At 38.7% G+C, this 22,507-nt stretch overlaps 1 protein-coding gene across 1 annotated transcript in view; it reads right to left on the bottom strand.

Annotated features, from left to right (window-relative positions):
- PRTG (protogenin) overlaps positions 1 to 22,507 on the bottom strand; it is a gene marked incomplete at its 5' end in the record, with an annotated part of 78,253 nt that overhangs the window by 32,129 nt on the left and 23,617 nt on the right. Inside the window, 9 exons of the mRNA XM_082290680.1 lie at positions 5,376 to 5,564; positions 6,433 to 6,738; positions 7,749 to 7,913; positions 11,804 to 12,051; positions 12,668 to 12,827; positions 13,417 to 13,575; positions 14,693 to 14,830; positions 15,126 to 15,259; positions 16,258 to 16,402. Of these exons, the coding sequence (XP_082146806.1) occupies positions 5,376 to 5,564; positions 6,433 to 6,738; positions 7,749 to 7,913; positions 11,804 to 12,051; positions 12,668 to 12,827; positions 13,417 to 13,575; positions 14,693 to 14,830; positions 15,126 to 15,259; positions 16,258 to 16,402 (1,644 nt within the window). The remainder of the gene's footprint in view (positions 1 to 5,375; positions 5,565 to 6,432; positions 6,739 to 7,748; positions 7,914 to 11,803; positions 12,052 to 12,667; positions 12,828 to 13,416; positions 13,576 to 14,692; positions 14,831 to 15,125; positions 15,260 to 16,257; positions 16,403 to 22,507) is intronic.

The raw sequence follows: 22,507 nt of genomic DNA on the forward strand, positions 1-22,507 counted from the left end.
GTTCTTAAGAAAGACAGCATCAACAGTGTCAGAGATGCCATTAAGTTTTTAAAACATACATTTTTCAGCACATTCATTTGCAGTATGGTGCAAATGAAACCACTGTGTCCTATCTGACCATCCTATCAACTGCTTTACAAAACTTTAAAGCACTTTTACAGAATCATTACAACAGATGCTTGGGTGATGTGCATCAGGCAGCTTAATTGGAGGAATTCTTTGCACTGACTCGTCTTACACACCCTTATTCAATTTCTATAGACTGTTGAATGACCTTGTCATTTTTGCTGCCCTGGACTAAAGCTTAGCTACAGTCATGGCTGTAACACAATATAAATAGATCCCAGGGAAATTAAACAACTGAAGGCCAAGTCTCTGGGGGAATCCTAAGTGTAGTAAGTAGCTGGCTAATTCTTCAGTAGAAGCTCCCTTTCCAAAGGGGAGTGCCATGCAGGGTCACAAAATGTGCCTTTGTGTCATTTAGACTTTGACAAATTCTTCACTTGGAAATATTGTCCAAGTCAAGGAACACAGGGAAATGCACTTTTCTTTATTTCTGCTCTCTGTAACTGGGAAGAGGCAGAACACAGAAGAGTTTTCAGACAGAGAAGCTTTTCTGATTAAGACCAGACCTTTTGGAGTATATCACAGGCATGAGTCTGACAGAATTAAATTATTTTTCCAAAAGTACTAGATTGGGGCAGGGAAAAATGCCAATGGGTAATATAAAACTGGGGTAACAGGAGAAGTGCCAGGGTCATGATGCACCTCATGTTAAACAGCTTAGATGACCCCACCAGCACAGAAGAAGCTTTCCCAGCGAGAAAGCCTGGAGTGTCTCCAAGCCTCTCAGGAATCACCAACCAATTTATTAGTTTAATGGTTTCTTTTATGCAGATACACTCCATTTCATGGCCATCCAATCACTTGGCAGCTTCTGCCAAGTGCCCCTGCAGCCCCAGGTCTGGGGAGCCAGCAGTGCTCCCAGCACAGGACACTTCACTCCACAGGCTGTCCTGGGGAGGGGCCTTCTCCAGGGAAAGGCCAAGGAAGGTGGGCTCCCATACTCAAGGCATTTTCACCAAAGCAAACAGACTCGTTTTTCCATCCCCTAAGGTGTCTGAGTGAAAGAAGTTACTCTGATATCATCGTGCAGCAAAAACAAAAGAGCACCTACAGAACATGAGCACATCTCTGCCAGTACCTCCTGGCCTCAGGGTTTTGGGTGCATTTACTGAGACCCTATGTCTGCCTTGTCACCAAAGTGCAACTTCCTGAAACCCTCACTGTAACTGCCAGCACCGAGGGTGGTACAGCTCCCACACAGCAGCCATGGAAGAATGAACTAGCAGAGTGAATTCTTGCTTTTGTCCCTTCCTCCAAGCATAGAAGGCTTGGAGGCTAAAGGCACACGAACACGTTGCAACCCCCCATCACCAGTGGCATTCATTTAATTAATTACCAGCATGATAAGAACTGAACAATGAAGTTCAGAGATGAAGATTTCCAGGCAGCTTGAAAAACAGTTCTTGTGTTACAGCATCAGAACTGATCATGCTTTCTTGCTTTTGCTAACCAAGGAGTTCAGTTTGATTTTATCCTCCCAGATCAGCTTCAGATGGGTTCTTCTAAGTCATTGCCATCCCTGTATAAGCTCCACTTTCCTACCAATGATACAGCTGCAAATACAGTGAGATCTGACAGGCAAACACTCCACTTAGCACAGGAGTGATACCAACATCACGGATGCATACACATATGCTGAAAATACTCTTTGAAAAAAATAATCTGAACACATTTAAACGGGGAGATGAGCTTATCTGGACACTCTGTTTGTTTTAACTTTCAAGTTTTGCCAATCCCTCTCCTGTTGCACAGTGAGAAGGTTCCCCAACAAACTCTTCCACCAGCAAAACTCACTTCAACTTCTGAACACACATTCTGAACCAATACAGAAACAGAACCTGTACCAGCAGACTTATCAAGTCTCACAATGAAAGACTTTCTGGGAGGGAAAAATTTCTAGATCAGGAGGAAGCAATGGAGGAATTAAAAATTGAGGTAAAAATGCATGGTATGCACCCAAGGGTCTGCTCCTGTGGCAAATTCAAGTCATAGAATTTTACACTGGACTAGGAAACAGCCTGCTATTGAAAAATAAATGCAAAGACCTTTAACACAAACAAATGTCTATGTGAAACTGTGGATATTTATTTTAACAATAAATGATCAGCTCATTTAATTCTATTTACGTGGTGACTATCATGCTAAATAATCCAGTATAAAAATACACAGAAGTAATTGGGTAGACCTACACTGGAGAAAGAGAGGTCACTTCTCAGAAAACAAGGTAGGAACCAACAAAAGACTAAAAACATGAAGCATAATATTCATATTGCTACATTTCATGTTCAATAATTGTAATCTATTTCACACTAGCATTGCTGATTCTGCTTTATCATAATTATCCATCAAGAGTCCTGTAGACATTCGCAGTCATTTACAGTAGTTATCAAAGCTATCAACAACAAAGCAATCAACAGTGCTTGTAATAACAATGCTAATGTTCTCTTTGATTAGAGACTATCATGACTTCTCGTTTTGTGATGCACTTCAATTGCCACAGGGTAAGTGAAATGTCTTCTTTTAAATACACAGATCTTGCACAACTGGCATTTGTACCAACATCTGCATAATGTTCCATGGATGTATTGACATGCTCTAAATGTCACTAGAGGTATATCTGCATTTTATTAACCATGCAAAAGAACAGGGAATAGTAGGGCAGCTGTAGGTCATGACAAAGATATGACGAGGGAGTGTTTGGAATCCATATAAATTCAGTGGCAACAGACAATGCCTGAGAAACTGCATTATGAAACCTCTTTGCCACTGGGAAGCACCTAGGACTGTGAGCATACTCCTTCAAATTAGGAATAACCTTTCCTTTTGACCATATTATCTGACTTATATGACACCAAAAGTCTTAACACACACCTTTCCTCTTCAAGTTTCACACTTGCAGTATTCTACTAATTCCTGGAGCTCATAATGAAGACATTTATTTTAAAGGATCTGTCAATAAATCAGTAGTTTAGTGTCCTCAGGAGAGGCAAATGGATGACAGAATATCAGTCCTCAAAGCCTCTGTCCAGTTCATAATCAGTTTACTATAGTCACAAAACCCAGCATGGTGGCTTGCCTTGTTTCACCTCAAATTGTACCAGGGAGGACCATTTCCTAATAACTAATATTTTAAACTTTTAAATGCCTAAGTAAATAAATGTACTGCTCCAAATTACTTAGATTGTTAACAAGAAATAAAAAGATGAACAAACCTATCCCTTCTTAATGTATGGATGTTGCTACAGTCTTTGTGGGTTTATGTATTGCCTACAATTCTACCTGCTACATTCTCCACATGTGCAGCTGCCAGAGGCAGTAGATTGACTGTGCACTGTCTTCTAAGAAATAATTTGGCATGCACAAGTATTTCAAACAGGCAGCTTGGCAATGGGCAAACACAGTTGTCAGACAGGCACTATTGCTATGAGAAGTCTGTGTGAACTTTCCAAGCTGCAGTGTAAGTAATCATTTTAGCAGTGGAAAATCATGACCTAATCAATTTTCCTGAGCTGAGTCTTTTGTAGCTGTAGTGATGAATGCCTTTTACTGTAAATGCTATAAAACAAACAAACAAAAAAGAAACCAGCAAAGAAACTTGCATACGAAAACTCATATTTGATATACACTTCAAATAACTCAATAAATCCCATTAAAAAAAAGAGAGATGACTTCTACTGAAGTTATTAAAAAAACTACTCTTCAGTGAAACTAGCCTACAGCAGCACAAGTGATGTAGATGTGAAAATTATAAATCACAGCAATCAGATTTTATGGAATGTATCATGTTTTGGTCACCATATTTAGATACTGAGAATTATGATAAAGAGTAAACACTCAACACATCATGTGCACCATGACTGAATGGTTAACTCAAGCACATGAATTATTCCTTCTTGCAATTCAGTTAACTGTGACCATGTGAAAGTTTTAATTTCCCAAACTCACTTTTCTTTCATTTTCTCACCTGTCTACATGGTCACTGGAAAGAAAAACCAACAAAACCACACAGATAGTACACATTCTAATACAATTCTGTAAAACAGTATTTTCATCTGAGGAGTATTAGTGTTCTGAGAAAATCCACATCATGTAGCTCACATTGTTAATAAGTTTGCGCGTTTGAAATTACAGCTTTGTATTGCATAATAAGAAAAGAAAAAGATTTATGCATTTCTGTCCTAGGACACACAGACACTACATCCTTTCTGTGCTCTCAAAAGTGCTCTTTTGTCTTGCAACTCTGTTAAACAGTCAGCCACTGCCAGATGCTCTGGCTAGAAATGGTCACAGATGGTCAGTTGTCCAGTTAACAGACCAGAATGCTCTTCTCAAATCTCCCCTGAAATTGTATCTCAGCTGTATGCGCAGATGAGAGTATCTGAGCATGGTCAAGAAGCCATTTCACCTAGTTAAGACTACAGGTCAACTTTGATAACTTAGTCAAGATTAATTCCCCACAATATCGCTAAGCTAATTATCTCAACACATTTCAAAAAGCAAGTCTCAAGTCCTATATTACTTTTGCTGATTACGTGATAGATCACATCTTTTGATGAAAGAAATTCTCAGTTCTGTACATAAACCAAGTACCTTCTACCTAGGGATGATCCCAACACCTCTGTACTAATACACATTGCAAGAGCTACAGGAGGAAACAGAGTCAGGTGATCAATGGAAAGACTCCAGTGGGACTCAGCAAGCTCTGTGCCCTAATCTTTGTGCTCAGTACTGCAAATATTTACCAGTACTCCTTAAAAATATTAACAGGACTATAACATGCACAAGAGCCACTTGCTTCTATGTTGAACAAGTAGTGCTTGTCATGCAGTACAGTTGTGACAAAGGCTACAAGAGAGAAATAAGCTAAAAATAGCAGAGAAAAATCTTCGGTGTTTCATATTAATCTTTCACTGTTCCTAGACCACGAAAACCAAAAAAGAAAAAACCTCCATAATTAAGTGAATATTAAAAAGACATGTCATTTACTAACTAAGTTCTGTAGCTTGTGATAAGTAGTTGGGTGTCCTTCCAACTTGCACAAGACTTACAAGATCTGGTTATCTAAGTGTTGTGCAACACATATTTTGTGAGAGGATTATTCCCTCAGCAGCCTAACTCAAGCTTGCAGAGCTTATTGATGGGAAAATATGTGGCCAAACCTAACACTGTTGCCTTACAGGTCTAATGATTTAAGCTCTCTAAGGTGTCATTGTCTTCCAAAACAGTTGAGAAATATTTTATACACTCACCCAAACCACTGACAGTATATTCCAGGTCACTGGCATCCAACAGAATCGGTCCATTCTCCTGCTGCCCCTCTTCCTTGTAGTACAGTTTGTACCCTTGGACAGCTGCAGTGTCCTCAGAGTCCTGCTGCCACTGCACTGTGATGGTTGTGCAGTTCATGGGCTCCAAACGAAGCTCAGGAGACTTTGGTGCTGGTTTCAGATAAATATATATATATATCATAGTCTTATATGGCAGAAACAGCTATTTTTCATGCAAAAATCTGTATGTCCACCAGTCCAAACTTCACTCCAGACTTTTATTCTAACTCACCTGTGTATTCACGTAATTATTTCTTTCTTATGATGTCTGACTCCCTAGAACCTAAACTGAACAACTTAATTTAGAACACAACATAATAGAAACAGTTTTTAATTCTTCATCTTCTCAAATAAATAAATTTATGAGGTAGTTATTTTTAAGCAAAACTGAAAACATTTCAAAGATAATTACAAAGTTATTTCCTGTTTTAAAGCGAGCCAGAGCAAATATGATCAACAACACCATCGCACTTTATCAAGTGTTAATAATTCACTATAGTAATCAAAACTCAGTCAAATCCAAAGCAGAAAGGTGTGGATTACAGCTAAGAAATAGAGTTAAAAATTCAAATCTGCATAGTTTTCAATCTATTTGTGCAAAGTTGAATGTACTGCTGCATGACATTACTAAAAAATAATGAAATTCAAAGCTCAATTATAACAAATTTGACTTCAAATATTAATTTGCATATTCAAAACATACATGCATTTTTTTTATAATACAGACATACATGCATCAACTCAGATCCTTTATTAGCACATTACAGTGCTAATCTGTAGTGTCCTAGTTTGCAGAAATGTATTTCACTTTGGACAAAATGGTACAGGAAACTCTAGTTCATGCTTGTGAGCTGCTCAAATGTTTTAGCTTCTAGACTCATTTTCTTCTGTTCTGTATAATTGGAATTAAAAAGAAAATTTAAAAATCCAACCACCCCAAAAGGCGTTGTTGTTCAGTGCAAAGTATGTTAAGAATTACCTTTCACACTTGTAGCTTTGGGAGTTCGGTGTGAGGTCCACAAAGACGCCTCTCCCCAGCCAATCCTCGTTGCAGCAGTGATACGAACCAAGTACACACTGTCAGGCCTCAGGCCTTCAAGGAGATACTCATCTGAAGTGCCTGGAAGCTCCAGCACTTGGATTTTGGTCTCTGTGCTGAGGCGGAATGACAGACGGTACAGGACAACCTGGCCTCTCCTGTATTTTGCAGGAATTGGCAGCCAAGATATGAGAATATCTGTAGGACTCCTGCTCGTCAAACTGATTTCAGGAGCTCTCAAGGGAACTAAAAAGGCAAAGATAAAGAGGTAAATGACAGAAAATGCTTGTCTGATACCTCAGCCTACAATGACGTGTCAGTAATGTAAAACTAAATAAGCCAACAAGTTCTGTAGATTCTAGTTTAAGAATAACTTGACACTTCTCACCTGCTGCATGCGGCACAGCTTAAGCAAACTTTTTTCTGCAAGGCCCTCAACATTTTCTTCTTATTGCTGCCAGCAGTAATCAAAGGCAATCAGCACCTGACTGGTCTGACACACTGCCTGCCAAAGTTAGATGCAGCAGCTCCAACCGAGAGCCCAGACAACAACCTGCACTGGCGAACACTTGGTGCATGTTTTCTTCCACCACCCATGTAAGGAGGGTTCTGACAAAGAGACAGGCAGACAGCAAGAAATGGCAGTGTTCCATGCTGCCAAAGCTTAACCCTGTCAGAATTTATTAATCAGTCCTAATGATCTACACTAAACAGTTTGTTGCTGCCATGATGTTCAGATTAATTAAATCATTGCACAGAAATAATTCAGCAGGGTCTTTCACAAAATTCTGATTCTACTAAAAAAGGCACATAGACACAAAAAAACCCAAACTAAAACAAAAGGTTAAATTCTTTTCTGTACAGCAAATTTTTATTTCAAATTTCCCTACAAAATTTGCAAAAGATGTAGTAGGTGTGCAGTTTGATCCACATTTCAGATACCCAAGAGAGCATCAGAGACCAATTGTAGGCTACTGTCAAATTCTCATCATCAAGGAAGTGCTTAAAGACCTAGAATATTTGTTAACGTGATTTAATGAAATGTCTTTCAACAGAAAAAGAGACTCTGTGTAATACACATTGTTGCCCTGTCAGAATGTTATTTTATTCTCATTCCTCTCATGAGCTGGCCGTCTTGTACTGTGGTACCCAGAAGTCTCACTGGTATCAATAGAAATTCGAGACCCTCAAGAACTGTTACCACTGCACAATTCGACTTAGTGCACATAAAAACATTCACCAAAATAATTTCTTACCATCTTCGAGGGTGTGCTGAGTCACATGGTCTGACATCTGACTGGCTCCCAAAGGCATATAAGCTACAATATAGAAGGTGTAGTTGCTGGCTGGCTCCAAGTCGTCAATAATGTAATGGGTTGTATCATTTCCAATGACCACTTGGTACTCTTCATTATTTAAACCTGGTATAAAACAAAGGTTACACAAACAAAAATTCCTGAAAATCCTCAAACATCACAGTATTTTGGCTTCAAGATCTTACAAAGTTAATTTCATGTGCTTCTCCAGCCTGCCTCTATTTTTCAAACCTATTAAGCAAAAGCTCTTTTATGCACAGGAGTAACTGTGTCTTGCTGTAGTACAGGTTGTGGTGTTTCAGGATTTTCCTCAATAAGGGATGCTGAATGCAACTCTAAACCCTATTTAGCATTAGTCACAACAAACTGTGCCCAATGTACAGTAACACAACAGACAAGCTCTAATAGCCTTATCATTCATACCCAGCTTCTAAATCTATTTGTTTAGAGTGAGGATTTTTTTTCAAAACCTATTTACAGAGCCTTTCTATAGCAGACTGTGAGGAATGTGAGGGCTCCACTCCATCAAAAACAAAACAAACACCCTCCTGCCCCCCAAAAGAAACAAACAGAAAGAATTTATTCAGCAAAAGGATCTCATTTTAGCCATGCAACTTCTATTACATTTGATTGACACGTTTTTTATTTTAATTTGGAAAAAGGCCAATAAGAACAGACCAGAATAAGCTTCAAAAATGTTTGGCTCCTTAGCAAGCTGTTAAAAAGAAAAAAAGAAAAAAATTGCCAGCAATTCACACAAAAATATGCATAGCAATGCATGCAGCAGTCCTTGTCTTTGTTGGGCTTTATTCCTATAGAGGAAAGCTATAAAGTGGACCAAGTGTGGTGAAAGCTGCTGTGCTAACGAACAATTCACACCAAGTGCACGTCAACTTAATCAAAACTCTGTAAGAGCCAGCTCCTCCTCTTCACAACGGAATTTATAAACAAAACGAAAGGCAAATTCCACCATTAAGTTTTCCCACATTTATGAATTAACTTGATAGCATTTTAATTAGACAAGATTACGAGCATCTCACAACAGACTAGTTAATGGCTTGTTAATTAGGAATTGCAAGGCACGATTTCTGACCTGCTAAACAAGATCCTTGAGCTCAAATTAAAAGGACTTGTTCTCTCATTGAATGGATTGCTAGGCCTCATGCAGAGGCCCTAATGAAACAGCCACAATAGAGAACAAGGCTTGCCTTCCACCACAATCAGTGTTCCCTTTGTGCCTTTTCTAAATCACTAACAAGGAATTAACACACTCCAACATGCACACTCATCAGACCCTTATTCTTCTTGCTACTATGACCCCGATTTGAATGTAAAATATTCTGCTAAAAGAAACAAAAAACAAACACACAAAACCCACACCTGTTAGTTTCTTCAACTAGCTTGATTAAAACACTAACTTTTTTTTTATATAGAGAAGAGAACCTGAATTTGTTTTTACAGTGAAACAGAGTATTTGAGTTGTGAAATGTAACAATAAGTGATGGTATCTTTTGTGTTCAAAACACCTACCACATTGTGATGTCTACAAAAAAACTCTTTAAAACTGCATATGATGCATGCATTGTCCAGTTCTGCTTTCTATTTAATGTTTATGGAATCATAAACATCAGTACAACTTTGGAGACTTGGCAAGCACTGTTTTCCTTTGGCAATACTATGTTCTTTACTCACACTTGCAAATGAGGTTCCTAACTAAAGAGAGAAATGTGTCTGTAACTTTTTTGTTTATACCTTTATGTTCATAAGAAGCTTCAAGCAAAGATAAAATCTAGTAAAGTCAGATACATCTGAGATAATTTTTAACCTACATTAGGGTCAGAAACAGGGTGTGAGGGTGGAATGGGGAAAGATAAGCTGAAAGGAATAATGAAAGCAATACATTAATACAAAACATTTACACTAATATGTAATTATCTAGAATTCTTAGAGTAAATAAGATGTTGACTATGTCAACAGTCTATGTTAGCACTTCTATGATCCGATATGGTGTGAATGTCAGCAAAAGATTTTCCTTAATATTTAATTTGCACTTCTTTAAATGTTTCTGAATTTACATTAGAGAGATGGCTGATGCGATAATTATTCACAAAGGCATTTCCTAGACTTTCAATAATGCCTCTGGTGGGAGGGCAACATCTCCAGGTTTACAGGCTATCATTCTATCACTTAGAAAGCTATTCTTTTTACAGAAGTGCAGTCCACTAGCCCTTGAAACTCAACATTTTTCTATAAAACAAAAGTGGGGTTTATGTTTTGATGCAAACTTCTGATACTACGCAATCATGTTACAAAATTTAAAATGCATGCAGATCACCTACATTTTGAATCCCACCACTATAATTACTCCTCTTTACACAGCTCTCTCCACTCTCCTTATGTGGGTTTTTTCACTGATGTGAAAGGATGTACAACAACATTACATTAAATAAGATAAATATCACAAGGCAGTCAGAAAAGATTAAAAAAAATGGGTATCTGAGAAAGTTCAAATAAATCAGAGGTTTCTGTTTGGTTGCTTGCTTTTGTTTGAAGTTTGTTTTGTTTTTTAAACCAAGACAAGCTGCAATCTCATTTCATAAAGTATAACCTTTGGATAAGCAAGCAAATAAGGCAGGGACTGCAAAAAGATTTTTGCAAAAAGCATATTCCAGAAGATAACTCCTTTCACTACTGTGCAAGAGTATTTCCTGCACAAATACACACTTCCCTAAGGACAGTTTCCCAGTTTTCTTTGAAGTTGTATGGTCTCTGCTCCCTACAATTATCCAGATAACTTATCCAATGTGACTTTATTCATATTAGCTTTAAGAGGGGATTGTGAGCACAATACCTCAGTGACTGAAAGAGTAGGGGGTAATTTCCCACACCTCTTGTTCTCATTATCTTTTAAAACTCTTTCCTTCCTTCCGTCCTTCAGACAAAATTCTCCTGTGTCCTGAAATATCCCACTTGCAAAAGCAAATGTGGCTATTCCTGCATCAGTATTAGATTAATTAAGCTGTCCTTCCTGTCCTCTGCTTAGCAGATGGCAGGCTGGTATTCCACACAGAGCTGAGCATCTGCAGTCCTGTCCTTGACTAAACCACTTACTGAATAGCAATGGAAACTGAAATCACTCCTAGAAAACAGAGCTGCAATGCAGCTTACTTGAAGCCATGCATCTAAGAATTTTCCAAATCAGTAAGACACCAGCTCCTGCTTTCGAAAAGTGGCTGTTTCTTACCACCTTATATTACCTTAACTCAAAGCTAAGCATTACACAATATTAAGGGATTTTAAAATGCCTAGTTGCTCATTTTTATTCCAACTATCCATTCCCTTCTGTACAGGAACTTGTATACCATTCCAGAGACTGGGATAAGCCATTCATGGAAATTCAGCACTTGTGTTTGAGTAGACTTTTCTCATTACAGGACACCAAGGGGTAAAAGAAGAGTAGATTTTACCAGCTGGCCAATATTCCTTTTAAGAGAAGGTAGTTAAGACAAAGTATCAACTATTCTACTCCAAATATATCAAAGCCAGCAAAGTCACAAAAATTTGGAGATCTAAACAAAAGAGCAGTCTGTGTTGAGAAGTTCAACTCTGTAAGCCTCCAGGAGTCTGTTGTATGCTCTGTTCTTCCCTGCCAAGCACACACACAAGAGAATAGGCAGAAGCTGCTGCTGAGGATAGAGGGAAGTCCAGAGAGCACTATGGAGGCCCCAGGTTCCAAAGTGCACTCCTAACTTCAGAATCTGCTCACTGGAGCCATCAGACACAGGTACATCGGTAGAACACAGTCCCACAAATGAGAGGATGTGGCAAAAGCGTTTTTCCCCAAGCTTGCCTGTTGATTACAGTATGCATTTATATGCTGGAATGCTCTGATGCAGCCCTGAATATGAATCATTCAAACCTGACAGTCTTTGCAAGGACGTTCAAGTCCTTATCACATACAAATCATTAGATGGCATTTAAATCAAACTGCTTACCTTCTGCTTTCATGTAATGCACAGAGTATGCAATCACTTTGTCTGAATTATACAGTGGCCTCTCCCAGGCCAGCAGGATTGCTGAGCTCGACATGGTTTCAGCATGGACGTTGTAAGGTGCACTGGGCCTGTCCTCTGACATAACCACAGTGAGTCTGGCCCTGGAGAGAATGGAGCCCTGGCTGTTCTCAGCCATGCACTGATAAATGGCATCGTCTTCAGGAATGATCTGGTTAATTACCAATTTACTGGATCCAAAAGGAAGAAAAAGGTGGAAAAGAAGCTCACATCTTGGATAAACTTAGCTCCACATAATGCAACAACAGTTATGTTTGCCTCTGCTTCCTAAATTTAGCATAATTTACTTACATGCCACAAATTCTTCTATTAGCAATGGATGCACAGCAGTGAAATTTAGCACCTTGAAGTGTTCTGCAAAACCCACCATGTTTCTGTTCGTGCCTCCAAAGCCAGGCACAGTGAAAACCAAGCTGCACATCTATTCCCTCCCTGCAAAAAGCAGAACCTTCAGCTTGTAATTCCTGAACCAACTCTTTAATATAAGCTGCTCACTCAACAGAAGTAGTGGCAAGATTCTGTGGTGGCAGAATCTTGCCACAGTGGCAACTCTGTGGTGAAAGTCTTTAGTCCAGTCCTTCCCACCACCCTCCCTGCCAGGTAAGGCAATTATCACATAAACTTTACTTATTTTAGGTATTGATTAATGTGCATCCATCACTACATTTAATGTCCAATTTCAGGTTTACTTGAGTTATATCTTGACTGGCTATATTTAGCTATTGGAATGTCATCTTTTGGTAGCACATCACTAGCACAGCTCTCCTACAGCAATTGCAGTCTTACCTGTTGTACATTTTTATTCTACCATTGGAGTGTATTCTCCTTCCATTTTTTAACCATGAAATTTTGGGGACAGGATTTCCTTCTGCTTGACAAGCAAAACGAGCAGTACCAGCTCTAGGCCTTGTTAAGCTTTCTGGCCATTCCACAAATGAAGGTGGAGCTACAGATAAGTTACAAGAGGAAAAAATAATTAATAAACCAAGCCCCTACAAATGCAAGGACAGTAGTCCTACTACTACTACTACTACAAAATTTTCCAAATTAAAACCTCTCTCCTCCAGCCACCCAAATACACATCTACACGCGCAGAAAGAACGTTCCTTGTAAACAAAGCACGTGTTTAAAGATACACTATCTGCACAGAAAGTATTTTTGTTCATGCACCTATGAATACAAACAAATCAAACTCCAGACTGTGACATACTGTCCTCTCATAGATACACGTTACATATCTCTACTTGGTTACAGGGTCCTTTCCTGTGTTGAAAGCCTGTCTTCCCAGAGCAAACATTGCACCTGGGTATCTCCAAGCACTAGTTCACAACTCAAATCTTGGGTATCTGACACTTCTCATCTAAGTCAACAGACAGAAGAAGGCAGCCACAGTTCTGTGATCTGTTCAATCTCTGCAGTTTTCCTACAGTCCTTGATGCACGATGTTTGAGATAAAATGTCAGCCCAGTACACAGCAGAGCTCAGAAAGACAGACACAAGGTGTTCAAACACACTGAAAACGGAAACGGGCTTACCCAGCACAGTGAGAGTTGCCATTGCCACTGTGAAGTTCCGGGTGCCAGGAATAGTGGCCCGGCAGACGTAGACACCTGCATGCTGCACCTTCACATCAGAGATCATCAGGTTCCCATTCCCAAGGACTCGGGTGTTGAAGACATCAATGGACTTATGGTCTGTTTGAGAGAGCAGCAGAAGCGGGTAACAAGGCTGATCAGTTCAATAACTTATCTAAATTAGGTTGTGTACGCAGTAATGGCTTAGATTAGAGTAAAAAAGTCAAAAGGTGCAAAGGAAATCGGAGTCGAGGTTTCCGTTTTGCATTTAATTTGCTCTTCACTAATTCCTGACCATTCAGATGGTTGGGCTTCACCTACTCAAGTGGTTTATATCTGAAATTCACCACCTCAGCTAGAAATTAACCTCCCCAACTGCCTGGCACCATGATTCAGTTCATCACTACCAACATACACACCATCTTTACAGTGATCATCCATCTCCTGAATTATGCTGCAGATAAAATTAGTATATTTGATTACCATGTATTTTCTCCTATTTTCGCAGCAAATGCTCTATGACTATTAGGTGAACTTTTTTCTTACTTGTTTTTCTGTAAGAACCACTGAATCAGTCAGGAAAGATGTGTTTATTTCTTACACTAGAAAGAGAAATGTAGGAAAGTTTTTCATGGTTTGCTTCTACATGTGCAGTCCTGACTTCCACATTTCTGAACATGTTAGAATGAAAACATAAGTTGTTTTCATGAAAAAAATGTGATGCTCTGCTCAATGTTAATATTCTTACTGCATTCCTCCTTCTACCCTCCCAAGCTGACTACCCTGGTTTTGTCTATACCTATTTATAGTCCGAATGGCCCATTAGATTGGGTGCAATTGCATTCTCATAGGGCTTCTAAGAAGAAGAGGAGGAGAAACACTTAAAGGTCTGTTTCATGGATGCAGCCACCACAACCTGCCCACACCACTGATTCTGCTCCAGTCAGGGATCCCTGGAGGTCAGCACCCTGCCTGTCCCTGTGCCCACCCTGTGCCGGGGGCAGTGCGAGATTGACAGCAGAATCAAGGAGTCCAAAGCTTCCAAAAAACTCAGGACTTCTTAAGAGCAGTACTGTAGCATGGAACTGAAAGTGTTTCACTCATCCTACCTTAACCTACTAATTGTTACCTACTACACAAAGCTTCAGAACAGAAACCTAATTGCTCAAATCCTTTCTTTCCAGTTTTACTTCCTCTCCACAGGCTGAAGGTCACATGCTGTAATTTCAAGACCTACCTAATCGGCTCCATGAGATGATTGGCTTTGGATTCCCTGTGGCTACACACTCCAGTATGACAGTTTGATGAAGAGATGCTGTAATGTTTTGAGGACCAGCTATTATAGATGGTTTGTGAAAAGGCTTCAATTCTGAGGCTTTGCAGAGATAAACAAAAATGATAAAAAGTGAGCACAGCTGAACAAAACCTCAATTAATATGAAATAAAACTACTTTTTTAAAGGATGCTGAAAGTTACATTTACACAAAAGCCTTATTTCAGTAATTGTGGAAACTTACATTGAACAATATTCTAGGTACAAGATACAAGCAAGCAAAATTATTCGGACAAGTGGTTCAGGGACACCTACATCTCGTCAAGGCATCTAGGTGTTTTTGCTATACTGTAAGAAAGAATATGATGACATTGAAAAACTCTCACATGGTAAATACCTGGAATAACACTCAGCACTGCCTCGGTGCTTTTACGTCTATTGGCTGCAGTCGTGGCAACACATCGGTAATTCCCAGCATCCTTCTGCTCAACACCATAGATCTGAAGCACTCCTGTAGGCAGAGCAGTTATCCTGCCACAGAAACAAAAAAAAAAGAAATGTAGGTAAACATTCAGCCAGTGAACACCACTGTGGAATTAACTCCTTGATTTACAAACAGCCATTGCTACACTGACCTGGGAACAGCAGGCTGGAGACTCAAAAACATTCCCGATACATGACTCACCTTCCTGCCTTTCTGAACTACAGGCAGAATTCCCCCCAGCACCACCATGAGAGCAGAGGAATTTACTTTCAACAAGCAGATCGATCTCAGCCTCAGAATCAACTATCCCAACCTTCTTTAGCCTTCTAGTACATTCATACTATTCAGGTTGGATGATTTTTACAGCAGTTTCTGATATATGGGCAAACTGGTGTACAGTTCCCAGAAACCCACCTATGGTTTCAATTTTTAGTTTCTCTTTTTTCCTTCCTTTGCATGCTGGGTATCTTAGACACGTTCAAATGGAGTTACAGGTCAAAAAGGACAGGAGTCACTTCAATGAACACAAACTGGACATGGAAAGAATCTAGCAGACAGCAGACTCTATTCTTCAAGTTAATCAGTTCATGAGACGACCCCTTGCATAGAATTTCCCTGGTATCAAGTGTTTTAATCCAATTTTCTGTATATATAATTCTTTATTGTCCCTCTAATGAAAAACAAGTTCAGCATCAATTCTTCAGTGAAAGCAACCCCACTAGTTCAGACCACTCCCAGAGCCAAAGTTCACCCATTCCGTTCCCCACTGCAATTCCTGTTCCTGAGGATGAGTTGCATACAAAATTCACCAATAAGAATTCAAAGATCAGTGATTACTGTGCAGACAATAGGGGGTGACTCTGGTCTGCACTCACAACACGTATTTAAAATTCATTAGCAACATACCTCTGACTAGCTATTTCAATAGTTGTCATGGAACTTTTTTAATGTAATGGCATTGCAAGTATTCTGATTTTCTTCTTGTAGCAGGATCAAAATGATAGCAAAGAATAAAATACATTCTAAGATGTGTAACTCTACATACCTGTCCATGATTAAAGGTAAAGTTGTTCTATTCACTTCCCATGTCACAGTGGCAGGAGGGTTTGCTGTTATTTTACAGGCAAATCGAGCTACTCCACCTTCTTGGACTTCAGTTGAAAGCGGCTGGACTTCAAATGCAGAAATGGCTAAAAATAAGAGAACATCAATTTTAATGGACTAAAGTGAGAAAAAATTCCTGGTTAAATCAAACTCTAGTTCACAGATCAACTTGTTAAAACACCCAGAAATACTTCAAATAGTCCTTTTATTTCTGTATGCAAAGAAAGATGGCTCTAACTGCCTTGTCACCTTAGCTCAATAGCATGTTTTCACTGGTTGAAGGTTTACTTAAAATAACTTTGCTTTAACCTAATTCAGTAAAAAATGTTTCAATGAAAATAAATATGACATGCTCAAATAGAATTAAGAATACAAATTGACCGGCATGCAGCTGGTAACCATATCAATTATTAGACTAACAAAGTTCAAGTCAATTCAACTAGTTTGGGACTGGCATTAAAAATTTTGACTACAATAGGAAATTTCCAAAACACCATTTGGTTCCTGACTCACTTTAATAAAATAAAGCATTTGCAGAGTTGTACAAGTTCATGTGTGGTAAGAAAAAGAAATCAAAAATTTTTTTAAAAAAATCTCAAAATAAGTTGAAGCAGGTGAGAACACTTTTATCCCAACAGTCTGAGCAGTCACCAAACTGACTCCTGATGTGCAGAGCATCAATGTCATTTTGAGCATCTACAACTTGAGTTGTTCACAATATTGAGCCAACTGAAGTGGGAGATCAATAGATACCCTGCAGCTAATAGACAGCTAAGAAATTGATCAGTTGTTGGATTTCCTTGCTCAAAAAATAAGGGAAAGTAATACAAAACCTGCTAATTAATTGCTTATTTACTGCTACTTACAACTAACAGAACAATTCTTCCGAAGCAACTCCTTTTGGATAACTCAACACAAATAATTTCACACACGTTTCCACCCCCAGTAACTGCAGAGGGAACAGTCTCTGTAAACTCAATGGTACTTTTTTTGTTTTTAAAAAAATCAGATTCCAATTAAATTTCTACTCCTTTATAAATGATACAGAAACATGGTTGCAATACATAAACCAACAGCAAAAAGTTACCCATCTCTTGAATATTCAAGCTTTGTGTTTAAATAATTTCTTTATTTTACTTGTTTATTAATGACAATAGCTTTTCATCCTATTTACTCCAACACATTTCAAAAATGCCATTCTGCATGGAGGACACAGGCAGTACTGATGCACACCAGGCATTCTACTGAGTGCTCCCCCTTCCTGTCATTTTAATGGTACAGCACAGCATTAAGAGATTAATACTGGAGTGTGAAGGAAATGTGAACTCACCTGAGTTCCCTTCCCTGCACAAATTAATTCCTAGCACAGGCCTAACTACACAACTTAAAGATTCCTATTACTCATATCCCTATTTCACTTCCCAGGTGTGAATAAATCCACTTTTTTTTTGCACTGCATTCCTGTAGCTGCATCAGCACTACAGGAATGAGTGTCCCTAATCATATCAGCAGTGATAGTGTGTAGCTTCGTGAACAGACCACCCAAAGACTGTGGATAGCAAGACAACAGAACCACCTTGTACAGCAAAACCACTTGAAAGCTGTTGGAAACACATGATGCAAACACCATGGCCATTGTAAACTAGGTCTGGCACCTCAAATGTGGCTCAGACACCCAGGACACAGGAAGCAGAGATGCTCCTGGTACCCATTTTTACAGCCCAACCTGTGCTTTTGGCAGCAGGTTTACACAACCCCAAAGACTCTTGAGTCTGTTCCCTCCCCACCCTCACTGCAGACAGAACTGTCCTCTCACCAACAGAACTAGGTTCCAATTTTTGCTCTTTCTTTCACTTTTTAGCAGTACCAGGTTCAAGAACACAAAAACCCCCACAACATGCATAGAGGTGTTACAACAGAGCCCTCATATTTAAAGCCTGTTGGGGGAGACACAAAAACAGTTCTCGCCTTAAACAGATTTTCTTTTGATTACAAAGGAATCATCAGAAGTAAAAAAAGAGACTTTGTAGTTTTTTGGCTATCTACAAAAGCTCAGCTGCACAAAACAGACTCAGTAAAAGGCAAATAACCTGCACACACAGCAGGTTGTTCCCATAACTCCAAACTTCCCAGATTTGCTTTGTGCTGGATTTGATGCAACCCAGCTCTCCTGTAGTCTTCCACCACAAAAGAGAGAGGAGGGGAAAAAGAAACAGGAAAAAAAGGCATCGAGATTGTCCTACTTCCTTCCCTTCCTCTTCATTCTAATTTCTCCCTACGCAAACGTGTGTTCACCTGGAGTCAGAATAATACTTCCCTAGTGCTGTTCTTAACAGACTTTCTAACAGAAAATACAGCACTTTGCATTCTTCATTTATTTACTGAAAGTATGATGCAGCAAACTAGACAAGTTGGCTCACATTTCAAAATAAAATTTCTAGGAATGTAATAAAGGCATAAATGATAAGAACAACCCAAACCAATGCAATGTGATGCGAGTTTCAGAGCCATCCTGTAACACAGCTGCACCACAGTCAGCAGCATGAAAAAGGATCATTGCAACAAGGCAAGAAGATAATCATACAGTCTTATTGAAGGAAAGCTCTTTCACAGCTTTAGGAGTTTAATCTCCATTGGAACTATAAAATTGCATCCAGAATTTTCTTATATTGGTACAATTATTTAAAGGGACACAGTGAGACAACAGAAACATAATATTAGGTTTTCATTTACATATATAACAAGAATGATTTACTTCCATGCACTTGGTACATTACAGCTGAAGATGAAAGACAGAGGCGAGACTCTCAAGAACTACAAAGCAAACTGAGGGCAATTAGTATTTCACAGAACACAAAATTCCATCACAATAGCAAGCAAGAACAGGTTCAGGTACACTGTACAGAAAGTCCAGTGCAGGTTGTTAATTGAAGCTGATACATAAAGAACATTTTTCCACCTCATCAGGAACAATGTATTTTCCCTGAAAATTCATCTTTAAAGACAGCAAAAGTCACAACTATGAAAAACGGCACAAAATCTTCAGAAAAATTTATTGATGTCACTAAATGCAGTTTTAGAAACAAAAAATCCCTGCTTATCTCTCATTTAAATTTACATATTGTTTATCAGTTTAGCTCAATACTTGCTTCTTCTGTATCTTTCTTTATGCACATTTCTGGTATCTTCCTAATTCTGGCTTTATTTGTTCCAGTAAAATCTGTTTTTACAAGTCTATTGCTGTCTCATGAAACCTGACCTCTTTGTAACAGGCTGATTTTCCTGGCAAACGCTGATTCCAGCTCAGAACCCCAAGAACAAGTCATTAAAGCAGCGCTGTTAAGACGCCAGAGCTCTATAAAATGGATAAGAAACAATGTCTCAAGAGACATACCCTGCGCCCAAAAACAACCTTGCAACACAATAAATGTAAGTGCCTTTTTATTTAAGTTTTCACTCCCTCTTCTCCAGTCTATTTAATCATTTTGTTCCCAGATTTATAGCCAAAGGAAAATGATTAATGCTACTCTGAGAAGCTGATGCTCCCACCCTTTTTAACTTGCAAGATACCAAATGTTGCTTACAGAAGCAGAAGACAATAACTAGAAACTGTATTTACTTGTATAAATTCCTGAAATTTATGTGATAGGTGCGTGTGTTTGTATAGTTACTTCTGAGTGTGAAGATCTTTACTGGACGGAACTGTGTGATTTATGCTATCAATGTTATCTATGCAGAGAGAAATCAGACTTCAGCTCTGGTATGAGTTCCTTCATTTACCACTGAGGCAAATATCCACAGGTTCAAAACCCAAATCATTACTTGCTGTGACACACTGATGCAGTATGACAGAACCACTGCTGATGCACATGGATTGAATACTATCCTGAATCATGTAAAAACCTTCTGTGTACCTAAGCAGGTTTACACAGATTTAACTATTAAGGTAAGGAAAAGTAAAACTTAAGAAGCTCATGCCTCACACCTTTTGTTTGTTTAAATGCAGCAGCTGTCCATCACTGACTTTAATTATGAAAAGAAAAAGACCAAACAAACAAGCAAAAAAAAAAAGCACAACACACACCCACTTCATTCCCTCCTGAAGTCCTGAAGCTTGCTGCAACACAAATCCAGTAACCTGCTCCTTACATGCTGCACTTTCTACTTAACACACTTCACGTCATTATGTGATTTTCTGAATGAGCCTTCTTAAAAGGCAAAAGAAATTCCAGAAACTTACATGTTGGTTACTGTTTCATCACAGCTGACTCTAGCCCAAGACTGGACTACAACTGTAAAATAAAAAACCTGTAAGAATGAAAGATAAACCCAGAACTGAAAGAGTAGGACAGTTTTCAAATAACCAGAATGCACCAAATATTGAGAACATGATAGTGATGCTCAAGTGTTTCTCAAGAGATAATGGCCACTCAGAGAGATGAACTGCTAAGGTGGAAAGAACAAAAGTGCATAATGCCATTTGGACAAGGCATGTGTTAATGCTATTGAGAATTTAACAACAGCCCTAACCCTTCAAGTGAAGCCAAGATCTTCCAATTTCTTTAAACTCTCCGGTGAAGAGGTTTCATTTGAGAAAAATAAACTTGTTAAAGTTTATTTATGTTAAAGAGAAGCTATGGCTTTTTCCAAAGAAATAGATTTCAGAAGAGCACATGACAACTCTTCTCTTCTTGATCTAGGTTTTTGTGATGTACTCTCTCTGAAACACTGTTGAAAAATCCAACAAATATACATGTGTATTACATTTTAACACCAAAGCAAATTTGCACATATTTTCTTGGAGTTTATGCAGTTTCTCAGTTCTTGTAGGAACAAGGCTTAAAAAGAGATTATAAAAGGAGTTCTGCCATGCCTTTTGGCTATATAGACACACATTTCCAATGATTTGCTGCTCAAATTACACACTTTGGTCTGGATCTGGATTTGGAATAAACTTCGTATGAGTATATACTGACAGATCCAGACACACAGCAAGACTGCAGACTGAGCTCTTCTTATTTCTGAACAGGCATTTGGAGTACACAGTGCTGGGGCTGTCATCAAGTGATGTAATTGGTGAATCTCTCCTGAGTTTCCCAAGAGATGCTAGTAAAAATTAAGTGTTTTGGAGCCGAAGTTCTGCTTACAATACACAGTTCAGATACAGTTCACAATACAGCAATATGGGTAAAGATTTTCATAACTGTAAGTGAAAGGGGATTACTGTGAAAGGGCATCCTGTATGTGCTACTGCACAGTGATTCCTTACACTCACTCTTAAAACTTTAACCAAGTGTTGTTTGACCTAGAATTAGTATTTTTACAATGTGATGCATAAAAATGAGAGATTTCAGGAGAAAAAGAACCTGACCTGTAAGGAAAGATGAAAAGAGCCAGGATCTGATTAGCTCTGGGAAAGGAAACTCAAGAGAGAAGTGATAGTCTTACTGATTAATGAGAGTCATTGCTCCCTGTTCTCCCTAATACTTCTCTGTATATTTGTAGGAACAGAAAAAGCAAGAAGAGGTTTTAGCTCCAGCATGGGGAGCTCAGGTGAGGTTGCTGAATGGAAATGTACTGGTACGGAGCAGGCAAATAAGGGAAGCAACTGCATCTGCAAAGACTATCTCACTCTGTCTGCACAGGCATCTTCCTTCTTCTAATGGCTATTATTTAGGAACGGAGTTCCATCTGTAAGAGGAAGTGATATCATCCAGAACACATTTGGCCCTTTCAGGCACAAAGGAAAAGTGTCAGTTCATTCTGACTGTTATAAAAGACTGTAATTCAAACAACATAATGGCATTCCTATAAATTACCAGAGATTTAAGTCCTCTGATAAACTGCAAGTGTGACTTTTTCACTAAAGTCAGCTGTTATTTTTAATTTCGGCCAGAATGGTTAGAAAAATACACTTTTTGTATAACCCTGCATTTTAAAGAGATATTCTGAAATTGCATGTTTTTGTACTACTATTTGCTAAAACTTCAGTTTAATATACTTAGTTTCAATTAACAACCAAACCAGGCTGAAGCCTGATACTTAAACTCAGTTGGAACAAAATTAATTGCTTTTTTCTAAATAAATAAATAATCAGATAAATCATCCAGGCTGCTGACATCACTGCCCACATGTTAAGAACTCAATGAAAATTCTGGAGAATGCTGTATCAGGTGCTTAACTTATTACGC

The sequence above is a fragment of the Coloeus monedula genome (genome assembly GCF_965178545.1).
Source record: "Coloeus monedula genome assembly, chromosome: 14".
Taxonomy (NCBI): Eukaryota; Metazoa; Chordata; class Aves; order Passeriformes; family Corvidae; genus Coloeus; species Coloeus monedula.